This window comes from Malaya genurostris, chromosome 2, assembly GCF_030247185.1.
Source record: "Malaya genurostris strain Urasoe2022 chromosome 2, Malgen_1.1, whole genome shotgun sequence".
NCBI lineage: Eukaryota > Metazoa > Arthropoda > Insecta > Diptera > Culicidae > Malaya > Malaya genurostris.
The window spans coordinates 244,351,330-244,367,584 of record NC_080571.1 but is presented as its reverse complement, the minus strand read 5'-3'; the positions used below and the strand labels follow the sequence as shown (position 1 = coordinate 244,367,584).

General features: G+C 38.3%; 1 protein-coding gene across 6 annotated transcripts in view; it reads left to right on the top strand.

Moving 5' to 3' along the window:
* The window catches only part of LOC131428462 (chondroitin sulfate proteoglycan 4), a 31,699-nt gene extending 16,982 nt beyond the window's left edge, over positions 1-14,717 (top strand). For all 6 annotated transcript variants that reach the window (XM_058592429.1, XM_058592427.1, XM_058592428.1 and 3 more), the window contains 8 exons: positions 1,893-2,123; positions 2,184-2,585; positions 2,641-3,899; positions 3,956-4,115; positions 4,173-5,711; positions 5,771-6,071; positions 6,142-6,507; positions 11,851-14,717. In XM_058592429.1, coding sequence (XP_058448412.1) covers positions 1,893-2,123; positions 2,184-2,585; positions 2,641-3,899; positions 3,956-4,115; positions 4,173-5,711; positions 5,771-6,071; positions 6,142-6,507; positions 11,851-14,468 — 6,876 coding nt within the window. In that variant the 3' untranslated portion in view covers positions 14,469-14,717. The remainder of the gene's footprint in view (positions 1-1,892; positions 2,124-2,183; positions 2,586-2,640; positions 3,900-3,955; positions 4,116-4,172; positions 5,712-5,770; positions 6,072-6,141; positions 6,508-11,850) is intronic.
* The last annotated feature ends 1,538 nt before the right edge of the window (positions 14,718-16,255 follow it).

Here is a 16,255-nt window from a genome sequence, read left to right as displayed (position 1 = left end):
AACCTCACTTTGTAAATAGTACTTTTAACCCCTCCCTCTTGTGGATATTTCTGTGACACTCAATCAGTTGCTAAAAATGTGCTGTATTTCGCTAAGAAGTACCATTTGTCATAAAATCCGATAAATTCCACATTACTCTTCCAATATTTGTGACACTTGTTAACACTATAATAATAATAATAATAATAATAATAAGTATAATAATAATAATAATAATAATAATAATAATAATAATAATAATAATAATAATAATAATAATAATAATAATAATAATAATAATAATAATAATAATAATAATAATAATAATAATAATAATAATAATAATAATAATAATAATAATAATAATAATAATATTAATAATAGTAATAATCATATTCATAATAATAACAATACATAAAATTGTACTGGATAAAACTAAACTAAAAAGACGAAGGCAAGCGCACTTCGGATACATGTTTGGCTGGGTCCATTGTTATACACCAGAGAAATAAAATTTTTTTTTATTCAATAATGTAATATAATTTAAGGCACACTGCTTAAGCTCTAAGATGCCAAGGGTATTTTCTAATCTTAATTAACGACTAACTTAAAACTATAATAGTATCATTAGACTATGTCATCTCGGGTTCTCGTAAATCGTAATGGCGATCGGCAGTGGTCGATGAATTGAGTGTTGCATGAGTCTTCCAGATGGCGTTGGTCCGTGTGGGTCCGCGGGAAACACCCCCAGGCTACGAGGGCCCGGCGGGTGGCCCGCATGCTGGTTTTCGACTGAAGCGGTCTTCCGTGGGTGGTGATAATGATATTGCCGAAGAAAATAAAAGAGAAGTAAATATTGTGGAAAACGTGGTAAAAAAGGGGATGTGGAAACAAAATATCTGAAAACGACAGAGATCTAATTAGTTGCCATCGAGATGGTGAAGAGACAGGGAAGGGGGTGATTACCCGACAATGGACTGTAGTCGGCACGACTGCTTCCAAGTGCCTTAAAACAGGCTCAATGGGTCGGAAAAATTCAGCTTCACCTGATTTGGCATTTGATTATTGGAATTTTAGACCACTACCACCTAAAAACCGAAACCAGTATAGCCAAAGTAAGTTTGTATGGTCATCAACTAATATGATCTCCAAATTTAGAAACTGAGATTTTGAGCACTAGAAATTCTGTATTTCTGGAACCAGAATTCGGATGAAGTTTATTATTAAAATCAAACATCTCAATGGTAGGATTATATTTAGTTTTAAATAAGATTTAAAATATCGAAGATCATAAAATCTACATGAGAAAATAGCAACAAAACAAAAAATTCTGTCATTTTAATATCAACGCAAGAAGAACATATTTATAGAAGTAGAGTTGTTTAATTGGTATTCTAGCGTTCAGAGTAGAATAATATCATAAGCATTTATCTTATCTGATGTTGATGTAGTTTATTCAATAGTGTTTTATTTGAAGATAGAGCTAATGTATCAATTGAACTTGATGAAATTGTGATAACTTATCAATAACCGAATAGGATATAATCACTAATTTTTATGCTAAACTGATATTGTACAATTTCTTGATTCCTTCGATGAAATATCAAATATCAAGAAAACATCAAGTATCTATGACAGCACAGAAACATCAAGAGAAGATATGATGGTAACATTTGTTATTATTTTGATCATTGTTTCTTATTTACATCTACCTGGGATATGTTGCGAAATTTTCCAATAAATTAACAAATATTTTTTTTAGTTTATGACTCCAGCCAAAAAAGGACATTCATTAGTTTAGAGATTCTAAATCACTTTGTATCTAAAAAAATCCAGTTATACAAAACTCTTCAGTGATGTAAACGCTCAAATTACAGATAGCATTGATAGCACTGTGACCGTTTCATTTGCAGTTGTGGTCACCGGTAACACTCAAGTTCAACGACCTGCAGTGGCACGATATCTCGATTTCTCGGTATGCCGCCAATTTGACCATGCAAATCGACGAATATTTTGCAACTAAAACTTTGCCAGATAACGTGACCGAATTGAATGTCCATTTTGGTGTTTTCATCGGAGGAGTGGGAGAATATTCTGCTGCGTATCTCGGCACGTTGGAAAACTTCAGAGGATGTATTGCTGATGTAGGATCTCAAAATGATGACAGTAATTTTTCTCGATTGTTGAAACTTTTCAATTTATAGATATTTTACAACAATATTAACATTTTCAAACGAGCAAGAGAGCGCACCGGTCACGTGACAAACGAACGAGTGTCTTGGATCTGTGCACCGGAGTTCGATGCCGATGCGAGTACACCGATAAGTTTTTTGGACGACGAAAGTTACGTAATTCTACAGAAACCGACCTCACGGTCAGGGGACCGCTGGAGTATGGAGTTTCGAACGAACGAACCCTTTGGGATGCTACTGAGCAACATCCCCACCAGCGCTAGGTACGATTTTATGGCGCTGGAAATCGTGGAAAGCCAAGTGCGCCTGTTGGTAGGTAAAGGATCAAATGCGGTTGAATTGATTCCGGATCGAAACGTTTCCGATGGAAAGTGGCACAACGTGTCGGTGACGTATAGTCCAATGTTGGTAGATGTAAGTATTTTATTTTTTTCATCTGTATCAGAAATTAAGTTTATTTTTCTTCTAGATTACAGTGGATGATGTGACAAACAGTGCTACGTTTGCTAATGGAAGCAGTCAAATGATTGAGTTGGAAGAGGAGTTTTACATCGGTGGTTTTGATTATCAAAAAAAGCGAAAAGCCTTCATGAAGGGAGCCCGATCAACGGACTCCAACCTGAAAGGTTGTATTAAGGATATAGTTTTGGATGACCATTTGGTGGGGTTTCCTAATTTCAAAGTTACTCACGGAGTTACAGTCGATTGTGTGTGGAGATATCCGTGTTTAGAGAAAAAACCCTGCATTCCGTCCGGCCATTGCCATCATCAAGGCATCAATGATTTTATCTGCTATTGTGATCAAGCATACTGCATAAAAGCTGACTATTCCGAAAGTTTCAAGATATTTTCCCGTTCGGATTTGGTGATCGAAAAAGAGCTGATGATGATTAGCCCAATGGAAGTCATGGAAGGAGGAATTGTGTTTCTATCGCCGAAATTCATTTCGGTTCTTTTCGATTACTCTAAGATGGGTGTTCCGGAAGCCGGCATTATATTTCACATCATTCAACCACCTAAACATGGAAAAGTCACGATCCATTCCTATGGAGCGGAAGGTAACGCATCGGCGACTCAAATGAAGTTCTTTTCACACATCGACCTTTCGACGGATAAGGTCAAATACTCTCACAACGGGGCGGAGAACTCGAACGATCATATGATGATCGACATGCAATTGGTTTCAGCAACACGAAACTCGTTGCCCTCATACCTTGGAGGGAAGCATAGATTTGTGCTGCACATTAATGTTACAGCGGTCAATGATCCTCCAGTTTTGAAACTGCCAACGAATAAGTTACTTCGGGTTACTCAAGGTATTCCGAAAGTTATTGGTTCCGATTTTCTTCAGGCTGATGACCCCGACAGTCCGCCGGATTCGCTGATTTACACCATTCTTATGAGTCCAAATTCAGAAGCTCAACAAGGTCGCGTTGAGCTGAATGGTAGAGCAGTTGCAACATTTTCTCAATCGGATGTGAACGAAGGCCTTGTTACCTACCTAATCAATACCAAGGGATCGGAAGATACTTCATTTGATTTGAACGTTCAGGTATCCGATGGAATAGAAACTAGTCCGGCAAGCTCCATTCGAGTGTCCGTCTTACCATTGCAACTGCGAATGATCAATAATACGGGATTGGTGTTGATTCATAAGTCGTCGGCATTGATCACACCTCAAAATTTGTCCTTTGTTCCTAACTCAGATGAGGAAATCGTAGATATGAGGTAAACTATTTCTACTTGTTCGCGCAAAATAATTACTCACGTTTGCGTTCTTACAGATACGATATAGTTCAAGCCCCTGTTTTTGGTAGTTTGCAAAAATTACGATCTGTGGATTCGTCCTGGATTTCGGTTGATTCATTTAGCAGTAATCAACTTGTGCTCGGTCAAATAAGATATCTGCATTCTTCCGACTTACCACAACACGATGAGTTCAAGGTTCATAGTTCATTATTTCTCTAGTACAATTTCTAACAGTTAGATAATTTATTTCAGTTCACAGCTACACTTGGTCCGGTAACGACATCAACGTATGATTTTCGGATCTCATTCACCAAGCTGCGCATTGGTGTGATCCGACAAAACGACATGTACATTAACACTAAGGATAACACGATCCGAGCAGATTACTTATTCCACCAGACGACTCCGATAACGACATTTGCCCGGAATATTATTTACACTGTGGTCAAGCCACCGAAATTCGGTATCATCTACGTAGAAGGCCATCCAGAGTATGCCAAAACGGGCGATTCGTTCACTCAACAGGAAGTCGAGAAAAGCTTGATCAAGTATAGGACATATCAGACATCCTATGGTAACTTTATCGATTCGTTCGAGTTTACCGTATCGGTACCGGAGTGCGATGACGTTCAAGGTAAAATAGACTTTATCTACAGTGCACCGGATTATTTGGCCAAACAAATCCTCTATCAGAAGCGAGAGAAGATGTACGTACACGAGGGTAACAAAACAGCACTGTCACGAATAAATTTTGAAGTTTTATTTAACAAGTTCAACTTCCTAACATTCAACCTGACTCATTTTCCGAAACACGGAGCGCTGTGTAAGGTGAATCCACGGACGTTCGAGTCGAAAGAAGTCTCGTCATTCACGCTCCAGTATCTCTACCTGGGGGATATTCATTACTGTCACGATGATTCAGAATCCGTTGAGGACAGTTTTCGCCTACTCATCCTGTCGGACAACGAAACGGATTTTCAGTTTGTGTGTGAAATTCAAGTGGAAATTACCTTGTTGAATGACAACGGACCGTACCGGGTGTTCAACAAAGCGTTTCACATCGTAAGAGACGAAACCAGACTGTTGACTTCAATTGATCTGAAATACGCTGATCCGGATGTTGAAACTCGTAGTACGGATATTGAGTATAGATCGGTAACCTGCAGTAATGGAGATCTGTTCAAAAATGGCAAATTGGTGGAATTGTTCACGCAGGATGATTTGGACGGAAGGAGATTGCTGTTTCAGCACAATGGAACAGATCAAGGAAAACTATCTTTCATTGTTACCGATGGATTGTATGAAGTTCCCGGATCATTAGAAATCGAAGCATCCGATCCTTTCCTGAAGATTCGCGAAAGTAACGCTTCGATAGTTCAGGAAGGTCGAGCAGTGCTTCTAACATTGGATAATTTGAGTGTAGATACGAATCTGAATGCGAAACCGAATGAGATTGAGTATAGAATACTACACGAACCTAGTAATGGATTGATAAAATTGTTTCGATCCCGATTCAATGCTACTAACATGCACAACGTGAGCGATGCTGCTACCGCCATGAATTTCACACAGGCAGACATTGTAGAAGAGCGATTGATGTATTGGAACCGGGAAGTTGCCTCCATGGATAAAATCAAGTATCGTGTCAGTACAAAAGGAGTCTGGGCAGAAGGGGAAATCATGATACGAATTTATCCTCCAGCTTATTGGGAACCTTTAAGAATTCGGAGAAATCAAACGTTGTTCGTAGAGGAATCTACAAGCGTGATCATATCCCGAGATATATTGGAGGTATGGAAGTTCGTCGTTTCTGAAAAGGGTGTCGTTAATTTTGTCTTCGATTTCCGTAGATTGTTCATCCAAACATTTCGCCTGGTGACATCACTTACCTTGTTACCACTCAACCGCAACATGGCTACTTGGAAATACAATCGATCACATCCGATGATGAGTACAACTCGAAAGTGTTTGATCAATCCACGATCAACTCCGAAAAGATGTTTTACATACAGGCAGGAGTGAACCAATCATCTGATTACTTTACATTTGACGTGACGAATGGAATTACATGGTTACGGGATTTAGTTATGAGGATAGTGATTATTCCTGAGCATTTGTATATCAGAGCGAGTGTCATAATCGTGGAAGAAGGTTGTGTTCTGAACAATGGCTTTTTTGAAACGACATCAATTTGATAATGATTTTATTTTTGCTTTCGTAGGGAAGAGCGCAAAAATTCATCCCAGTGATATGACGACTTACTCCGAGTACTACAATGGTAAAATTCTAGAGTATAAAATCTTGACTCATCCATCCCACGGCAGTATCAGATCTGGAAAGTCCTCCAAAGTGAATCGTTTCACGCAGAAGCAGCTGGAAGCGGGTGTTATTACCTACGTGCACAATGGTAGCGAAAATTCTTCGGACACGATCCAGTTGGTAGCCTTGGGAAGAAATAAGGAGAGTGTCCCCTTTAACCTGAACATTCAGATTCTACCAATTAACGACGAGGTCCCGCAGCTGGTTACAAACACCGGAATGCACATGTGGATAGGAGGAAAATCCATGATACAGAGCACGGATCTTAGTAAGTGTGGAATATTTTCTATTTTTTGTCTATATTTCTGGAGGACGTTGCCTCAAATACCTGATTAAGCCACTGAAATCGATTTTTTGCTGAGTCGATTTTCTGACGTTCGGCATAAAAAAAATTTCACGATTTCGGAAATTTCATGCAAAGACTGTCCCAGAAAGTATGGACGCAACCAAAAGCCGCTGCCATTTCGCAAAGGTTCAGAATCTGTCAATTTTTATGGCTGCGTCCTGTTGTTTACACTTTTCTCTAACCACTTGGGCAGTTGTTTATTCGTTTTCATTAGTTTGTTTCGAAATGCGTGGACTTTCAGCAGAGCAACGTCGAAAAATTGTGTATAAATGGTGCACAGAACGCGGACTGTCACTGAGAAAGATAGCAAAAATGGAAGGAGTAAGTGAAAAAGCCGTGAGAAATGCAATCAGGAAGTTCGGTGAGGATAACACCTTTGAGGATAAACCAAAAACGAGTCGAAAAAAAGGTCCTGCTAACCCTAAGTTGGATAAACGTATACTGAAGGCGTTCGAACAAAAGAAGGTTTCAGTTCGGGATGTGGCCAAAAAAGTGGGCACTTTGATGTTAAATGTTCTTCGTGCTAAAGAACGTTTGAATTTTCGAACCTATACGAAGCAGAAACATCCAAAACGCAGTCCGAAACAAGAAGCATCGATCAGGCCGAGAGTTCGAAAGCTGTACAATACGATTCTTGTTGGAAATTTGAACTGCATAATCATGGACGACGAAACCTACGTGAAACTCGATTACAAATCCCTGCCGGGACCACAATATTATACGGTGCGAGAAGGGCAAGTGTTAAACCAGTCCGAGACATCGATTGAAGTCGAAAAATTTGGTAAGAAAGCTATGATCTGGCGAGCAATTTGTAGCTGCGGTAAGATTTCGAAACCCTTCATCACCACTGCTTCAATGAACAGCGAAATATACATCAAGGAATGTTTACAAAAACGACTTCTACCCATGATTCGAAGCTACACGGATCCTGTTGTCTTCTTGCCACTACTCGAAATCAACGGTAGAATGGTATACTACCAAAAATGTCACTTTCGTCTCAAAAGACATGAATCCACCAAATTGCACACAACTTCGACCAATTGAGGAATTTTGGGCATTATCAAAGGCACATCTTAGGAAACATGTCTCGGTAGCCGAAACCATTCAACAGTTCGAAATAGATTGGAAAAAGTGTCAAAACTTGTCGCCAAGAAGTCTGTACGGAATTTAATGAGGAAATTTGAATATCTAACACTTGTGAATTATTTACAGCGAAATCAAAGTGCGTCCATACATACTGGAACAGTCTTTACTTCCCCCTATGGTGATTTTTCAAGATCGAAAATTTTCAAACCTTTACCGTCGGGTAGCACCCCTTACCCATATCTGATTCAGCTCAAATTTTGTATGGGACTTTATTCGAAGTGCTCAAAGGTTTGTTAAAATCGGTTCAGGCATCTATGAGTAAGACTGACTCAAATATAAATCATTAGATGTTGTATGAGTTGAATATTTTATTTATACCTGTATGAAATACGTTCGTCTTATTCGTATGCAAATGGTGAAATAAGTACTACATCTTATTTCTTTTTATTCTATTTTCATTTCATTTGTTCAAAACAAGTAATTATGGCTCTGGTAACTATTATTCTATAAACAACAGTTCTTAATTCTGGGTTGCCAGTTACAAATATATTTTGAAAGATTTCAGTTTGACATTACGAGTTACTGAGGGGTAGTTAAATTAACGATACAGACTTGAGAAGCGAGTGGCGTTGGTTGCACTTTTCACAATGAGTTCTAGTAAACTTTTGCTAAATAAATTAATTTCGTTCTGAAATATTTCTGCATCAAAGCCTTTAATTATTTCCATATAAAGCTTCGGTTGCAAAAATAAGTTCTTTTACATGATTAAGTAAGAAGGAAATATCATTAACATACAAAATAAAAAGAAGACGGCCTAAATGAAAATTGTGTATTAAAATTCTGTGGGAAATTCTTTATTTTGCCATAGTGGTGTCACACACACACACACACACACACACACACACACACACACACACACACACACACACACACACACACACACACACACACATACATACACACACACACACACACACACACACACACACACACACACACACACACACACACACACACACACACACACACACACACACACACACACACACAAAAGTCTTCAGTTCAGTTTGTGAATAGAAGGTCTTGGTGTATTGACAGTATGTATATTTTTGACAGAACTTACTTCATGTAGACCGAAAAGGGAAATTTTCTTACTTTTAGGGGTTTCATTCTCACCGACGCACAGTGGGAAAGAAACCAGGAAACCCTCAAAGAAATCGGGAACCATCGCAAAAGGCAACAAACAAAAGTGTTTCTTATGTAAAAAAATCCAAGAAATTCAATGGAATGGTTTTTAATGGCCGCACAAATCGCCATCCTGCTCGTTTTACCCCAAATACCGAGAAGTTTTAGGGTTTTCTGTAGAATTTGTTCTGTTACTTGAAAAGAAATCGAATGCGGTCTACTCAAAAAGCGTGATTTTATGTAAAAAATGTCTGGAGAATCGAATGGAAGAGTGTACACTGGCCGCACGAAACGTTTTGGTGGCTATTTTACCTCAATTCTTCCAATATGTGAAATTTTCATCTAAATCACCCTTAAGTCTTAAGCGAACCACATTGAAAGCATACGAAAACTATCTTATATTATGTAGAAAAGTCTGGATAATCGAATGGAAGAACCTACACTGGCCGCACAAAACGTTCTGGTGACTTTACATAAGATAAGCTGGATTTAGTAAACTTCCAATAAGTTTTACCATGATTCAAGACCAATTTACAATAAAATACCACAAAATGGAGGAAATGGGTTAAAATAGTCACAAGAACATTTAGTGAGGACAGTATAAGTTCTGGAATTCGATTCTACCGACTTTTAATGTGGAATACATTTTTGTTTTCTATATAGGGGTGCAAATTAGAAACTCAAGAAAAATACACGTAGAAATGTGGTCAGGTTTTGAACAATTACAGCTTAGTCAATTTTGTATCAATTATTATTATTATGTCACCATTTGATTGGAAATATTTCTACGTATTGATTTGAAAGTTCACAGCCATGTATTTTCAATTGTATATCATTGAAATGTTGATTAATAGCTAGCAGTGTCCTATTTTGTCTGCAAAAAATCTCCGGCATACCGGATTTCTCTGCCATAGTCGACAGTTTTGAAGGAGTAAGCGATATATCAAAGGGAAAGCATCGCTCTGATTGGTCAATCGATGCAAAAGCGAAACTGTTGGAAGCACGCGAAGCTATAAATATATGCAAAATTATAGCTAACGTTTCAGTCCTACGCGTAGCATGCTAGAGGTAGGTTGTTGCTAGACAGCAAGACAAAAAGTGCCATAAATCGATTTGAAGCTTTAATTGGTATGCTTTGATGAAATTACATATTATGTCGTTCCGCCTGGGAAATTGACAACTACCCCAGGGTAAATTTTGAGTGCATAAGATTAGTTTCTAATTTATATAAGATGAACTCGATTGATAATGAGAAAAAGTTTATCGCTTCAACCGAAATCGCAGAATGGTGGTAATGGTAGAGAAACGCTATAAAAATAACTGCTTGCATACAAAACCTGAACACAAGCTTGGTGAAGAGAAACTTAAATATCGATATTCTTATCGCATGTACAAAGATATAATTGCATACATTTAGGCTATTGATGTAATTTCGTCGGCTACAAAACAAATACAAATCACGACAAATAGAGTCTATATTCTGGGTTCGCGTGTTCGGTTATGGTTCCTAATAAAGATCAATCTAAGCAGAATTTCGTGCATTTGCGGATTCAAAAGTGTGATGATTGATTGAAAATATCGATCATTAGAAATTTTGATTGCCTTGTTCTACATCAATGGCTCGAACAACCCCATGGGGCTAATCCTTGTAGTTTTTTACATAAGATAAGCTAGATTTAGTAAACTTCCAATAAGTTTTACCATGATTTAAAACCGACTTACAATAAAATACCATAAAATGGAGGAAATGGAGTAAAATAGTCATCAAAACGTTTCGTGCTGCCAGTGTAGGTTATTCCATTCGATTCTACAGACTTTTTTACATCAAAGTAGGTTATTCCAGAATACCGCACTCGACTTCTTTTGCGAATGTTATAGGAAACCCCAAAACTGCTGTACATTTGGGGTAAAACGAGCAGGATTGCGATTCGTGCGGCCATTGTAAACCATTCCATTGAATTCCTTGGACATTTTTACATAAGAAACGCTTTAGTTTGTTGACCTATCTAAATTAGTTCATGAATTACAGAATTCTTTTTAGGTTTTCATAGATTTTTTCCCACTGTGCGACGATTTGAAGTAAGGTAGATTCGTTTCGATGTCTATGATAAAATCTACACTTCTTAGGTTAAAGACGCCAGAAATATGAAACTTTGTTTCTGGATTCATGGAAAATATACAGAAGCAAAAATGTGTTCTTCTTCTGATATTTTTGATTTAATCCATACTCAAATACTTTATGTTTGGGTGTTATAATTCCGAAGTTATCATGCCGGAATATATCAAAATGATTTCCAAATATTTCTTCATTTTTTACGCTTTCATTTCAGCTACCTTAACTTCCTCGGATCACCGAAAAACAAGACGATAACAAATTTTGATGAATTTCTTTCATTTTTACTGAGTTTTTCATGCGGTGGAAATTCTGACAATAAACAAGAATTTTAATCGAATTCGGTTAGGGAAGCGAAAAAATATTTAGATTATTAAATTTTTCTTCTACTGTTTCATCAGAGTATGTTAGTTCGTTCAAAAAATGTGGTCCTTGGAATCCGGTACCCGAAAATGTAATCAAAACCTGCAAAAGAATCTCTCTCACTCTTTTCCAAGATGGCAAAACCGATTTCCATTAATTTAGATTCAAATGAAAAGTCTTGCTTTTATACGAAATTCCTGAATTTTTCACGTATTCTACTTCTGATTCTGGAACTACAGGGTGTTTTAATTTGTAAATTTTGCTAGTTTGCACTCGAACAAATTGTTTCTATTTTACTGAATTTATTTAAGAATTCGTCATAAATATTTTTGAAGGTATGACTAATATGAGAAAGCCATCATTACATCACTAGGTGGATAAAAAAAGATTGCATCGACAATAGTGTATTTTGTCTTTTTTCAATCTGTTTTGCGTAAGAAATAAGATAAAATTGACGCCTAAAATACACATTCTATCCAGTCTTATTGAGTAAACTAATTTCTATTTTTTTTTTGCAGTGGTACAAGATTACGATACGCCACCGGAGAATCTCACTTTCCATGTGCAACAGATGTCCGGGGGATACGTCGCTCTGAAGGACAACTATAGTAAAAAGATCCACTCATTCACTCAACAGGACATCAACCAGAATCTGGTGTACTTCATCCACGACAGTAGCAATCAGAATGGAAGGATCGTGTTCTACGTAAGTGACGGCCTTCACAACACCTCGGAACAAGTTCTACACATAGTGACGAATCCGGTTGCACTAGAGCAAATCAAAAATGAAGTTCTACATGTGTTTCCACTGACCAGAAAACAGATTCTACCGGATCAGTTGTATTATAAGTGTTCGGACGATGATCGGGATGTTAAATATATAGTAACTATTCCACCGCAAATGGGAAGGTTGCTGTTCGAACAACTGGAATATGGCTACACCAACGAGATAAGTGAATTCACACAACACGACGTTGAAAACGGACGGATTTTCTACGAACACACCCATGCCATGGTGGAACTGAAAACCAACGATTCATTCTACTTTGATGTTACTGCGCCACTTTCGAACAGTTTAATTGATCAGATATTCAACGTAGATGTATCCGTTTCATCGGGTGGATTGTTGCGGTTCTTACCAGTTCCTAGGATCAACATAGACGAAGGTGACTTTGCTCCGATTAAACTTGATCTTTCCAAGATCCTTGAGTACTTGGAAACTCGAGCCGGAATTCAAAATCCCGAACTGTACATTGAAGTGTACCCTCCGGCTCACGGAACGGTGGAGCTAGATGATTCCATTCCAGATGTGAATCGATTCTCCTTGAATGATTTCTATACGAACAAGGTGATTTATAAACACGATCACTCTGATACAGTCGAAGATAAAGTTGCTTTGGCAGTGTACCTCGTTCCCGGGCATCTGTTTCTATGCAATATCACCATTCCGGTAACGATTAATCCGGTGAACGATCAACCGTTTCAGTTGGTGACAGCCTCGCCGCATATTTCCGTGATTGAAGGTGAAAATCAAACTATAACTTCCTCACATCTATTGACCGAGGATGTCGATACCGGTCCTAAGGATATAATCTACGATGTTATAAGTGGACCGAATTTAGGTGTGCTACTGAAGATTTCTGATGAAGGCTACCCACAGGACATCATTACCTATGGCAACCAATTCTCGCAAGCAGATATCAATGAGAATCGCATTATTTATACTCATTCGGGAAATCCTCAATCGACAACCTTCTATTTCAAAGTATCGGATGGAAAGTTCAAACCGGCCTACGAAATATTTAATATAAAAATACTACCAATCACGATTCTACCTGGCTTCAATAATCAACCGATCATAGTTCAACAAGGAACAAATCTAGGAGTTTTGGAACCAAAACACATAGCGGTTGACACTAACGTGCAAAAATCCCGGATCGTGTATAATGTCACCAAAAATCCTTTGGGGGGAATTATCATCACCAACAACAAGCCAGTAGTGAAATTCACCCAACGACAATTGGAGGAAGGGAAAATTAGTTACATGCAAACAGATATGACCCGGTCGAATGATACGTTTCAGATGGATGCGTTCATACCGGATACTACGTCAGCTTGTTTAGTGGAAGTAAACATGGTAGTTCAGCCATTCATCATTATAAATCCCATAACCATTACTCCTGGTGAACGGATCAGACTGAGTTCAACTTTTATTTTTGACAACCCAGCTCAACTAAAACTGAACCGATACAATCCGAAAATTACGATTACACGACGGCCGAAATATGGTCGTTTGAGAAAGATTGTCAGGAGCACCGGACTGGATTACATAGAGCAACCAAGAGATCAGGACATCAGCACGTTTACCTATAAGGAATTAAAAAGCGGGGTCATTTATTACGTGGCTAGAAAATTCAACCAGGACTTTCAATCAATTAACGATAATTTTGAATATCTACTAGCAACCAAAACAGCTCAACCAGGACAAGGAACAGTTCCGATCGAAATTTATTCTCCGTCCCGTAACTCTCTCGATAGCAATGACGTCGACATCGTCACCGCCGAGAGTAGTCTACCGTATGATTACTTAATCGCAGCATCGATTGCAGCAGCCATTATCGTCATTCTACTTATGATAATTATTTTACTGAAATGTCGTTCGAATAGTTCTCAGAAAGATCACCCAGACAAGGATCATCCTCCGTCCCTTCCGCGACCACCGGACTTTATGACCTTAAACAATCGGATGTATACTCCATCCGAAAACGAGTCCCTCCCAGTCACCAACGCCTCAACCCCGCTTCCTATCATCAGCAGCATCCCCCACTGTAAAGTGATCCCCATTGGTCTGGACAATACGCTCCAGTTGGATTCTGATCCCGATGATGATATGATGGATATCCATGGTGAGCTGATGCATAGTCCTAATAATTTCAACTACCCGTACGGGGACGAGGGTGACGAGTGGAGTTCATCATGTGACGCTGGTGTAGAAGTCAACTATTCCACTATTGCACAGCAGCAGCACGCACAACAGCAACAGCAACTACTGCCGCAGCAACAGCATGCATTACAGTCACCACAAGGGCAACAGAAAGCGAATCCACTGCTTCGAAGGAATCAGTACTGGGTGTAAACCAAAGCAAATCTGATCTGGTTGTACAGAACTGAGTGAATTATTTGACTATACTGAATTAAAGTTTGTAATTTAACGTTTTCAGAAACCATCGGTTTGCTTTAGTTTGATATCGATATACAATAAAAAAATTCGAATTGCTATGCAATTAATGCCAAAAGATGAGAATTAAAAGTTTTGGAATACTTATGAATAACTAGTTAGTACCACGAATGTATAGACGAATGACTGCGAAAATAAATACTGATATTAGGAGCGTGTTGGTTTCATAATAATTTCTCTCATGTCCATGTGAAATCATTTATCACAAGATTTCTGCTGCATTTTTGGATTTGTTCCTTGGTTATAAATGTTTGGTTTTATTTTTCATTATTGATAGAAGTGTGTACACATTGGGAGATTATACTACAAGGAATGAGAAGACCTAACAAAAAAGTCTGTTTTATTCTCCAGTATAATATCCATCTAGAGCGATACACTTGACCCATCGGTCCTCCAACATTTTGATGCGCTTTTTTAAAAAAAGAGGGGGCCAGGTCTGGAGAATACAGGGGGGTGTTCATACCGCAAATCATTCACTTTCACCGTGAAACTCGGCCCGATATCATTCTAATTTAGTATTAGTCAAACGGTTTTTGTTGAACTATTAACTACTATGAGCTAGTATGCACTGAAAAGTCGGAGATTAAATCTACAAACGGTATATTGAAGTATTGATTTAACAAATACGTTGATTGAATGTAAATATAATCAACAAATACGTTGATTGAATGCAAATGATACAAAAAGACGATCGGAAATTAAACTTACAAAATTTATTCGTTTGTTTTTATTTAATACATCCGGCAATAAAAGGTCTTAATGAATATAATGTACTCAAGTTATAAAATTATGGATCGTAACTCTATCTTCGCAAATTTATGTGTAGGTTCACCAAAATTGCAGAGAGGATAAACAGTGTCAAATGTTCTTATACAAACTGTTATTGGCTCATAAAATCCAAACGTCGTTCGGTGAAATCTTGGTTGAAGTAAGGAGTGTATCGATAAGTAGTTAGCAACATTCAAATAGTTATTACTCTGAAATGGCTTAATTTTAACATTCGTTTTGCGGAGACATGTTTGTTTACATGTCAATAACAGCTGCGCAATTGATTGGTTTCGGTACGGTTTATCGTTTCAATGATGAGTCGAATTCTGGATCAATCCGGAAAAAATTTTGCACACTTGGTGCTCAGAAAGTAAAAAACGGGTGAAAGTGCCCCACACCAGTGTCAAAAATATTATCGAGAAATTCCGTAAGATCCTTTCCATGAAGGATTTGCTCCGAAGTGGTTGAGTACATCAGCAAAAACCCTTCGGCGTCGACGCGGGATTTGACCAAACAGTTCAACACCAGCATTGGGATGATTCAACGGATCAAAGTTCGGAACTCCATGAAAACGTACAAGAAACAGAAGGTGCCGAAAAAGTCCTTGGTACAGCAAGTTCAGGCCAAAACAAGAGCGCGAAAACTGTATAACCGGATTCTACAGAATAAAGACGGATGCATCCTGATCGACGACGAAACCTACGCCAAGGAAGACTCTCGAGCGCTACCCGGACCGCAATATTATACGAATTCGGTGTACCAGGACCTGGACGACGCTGACACCACGGGAGCGATGGAAAAGTTTTTGCAGAAGGTGTTGGTCTGGCAAGCAATTTGTATCTGTGGTTTGCGGTCGTCGATTTTCTTCACGAAGGGCACAATTAACGCCAAGGTGTACGAGGAAGAATGTTTGAAGA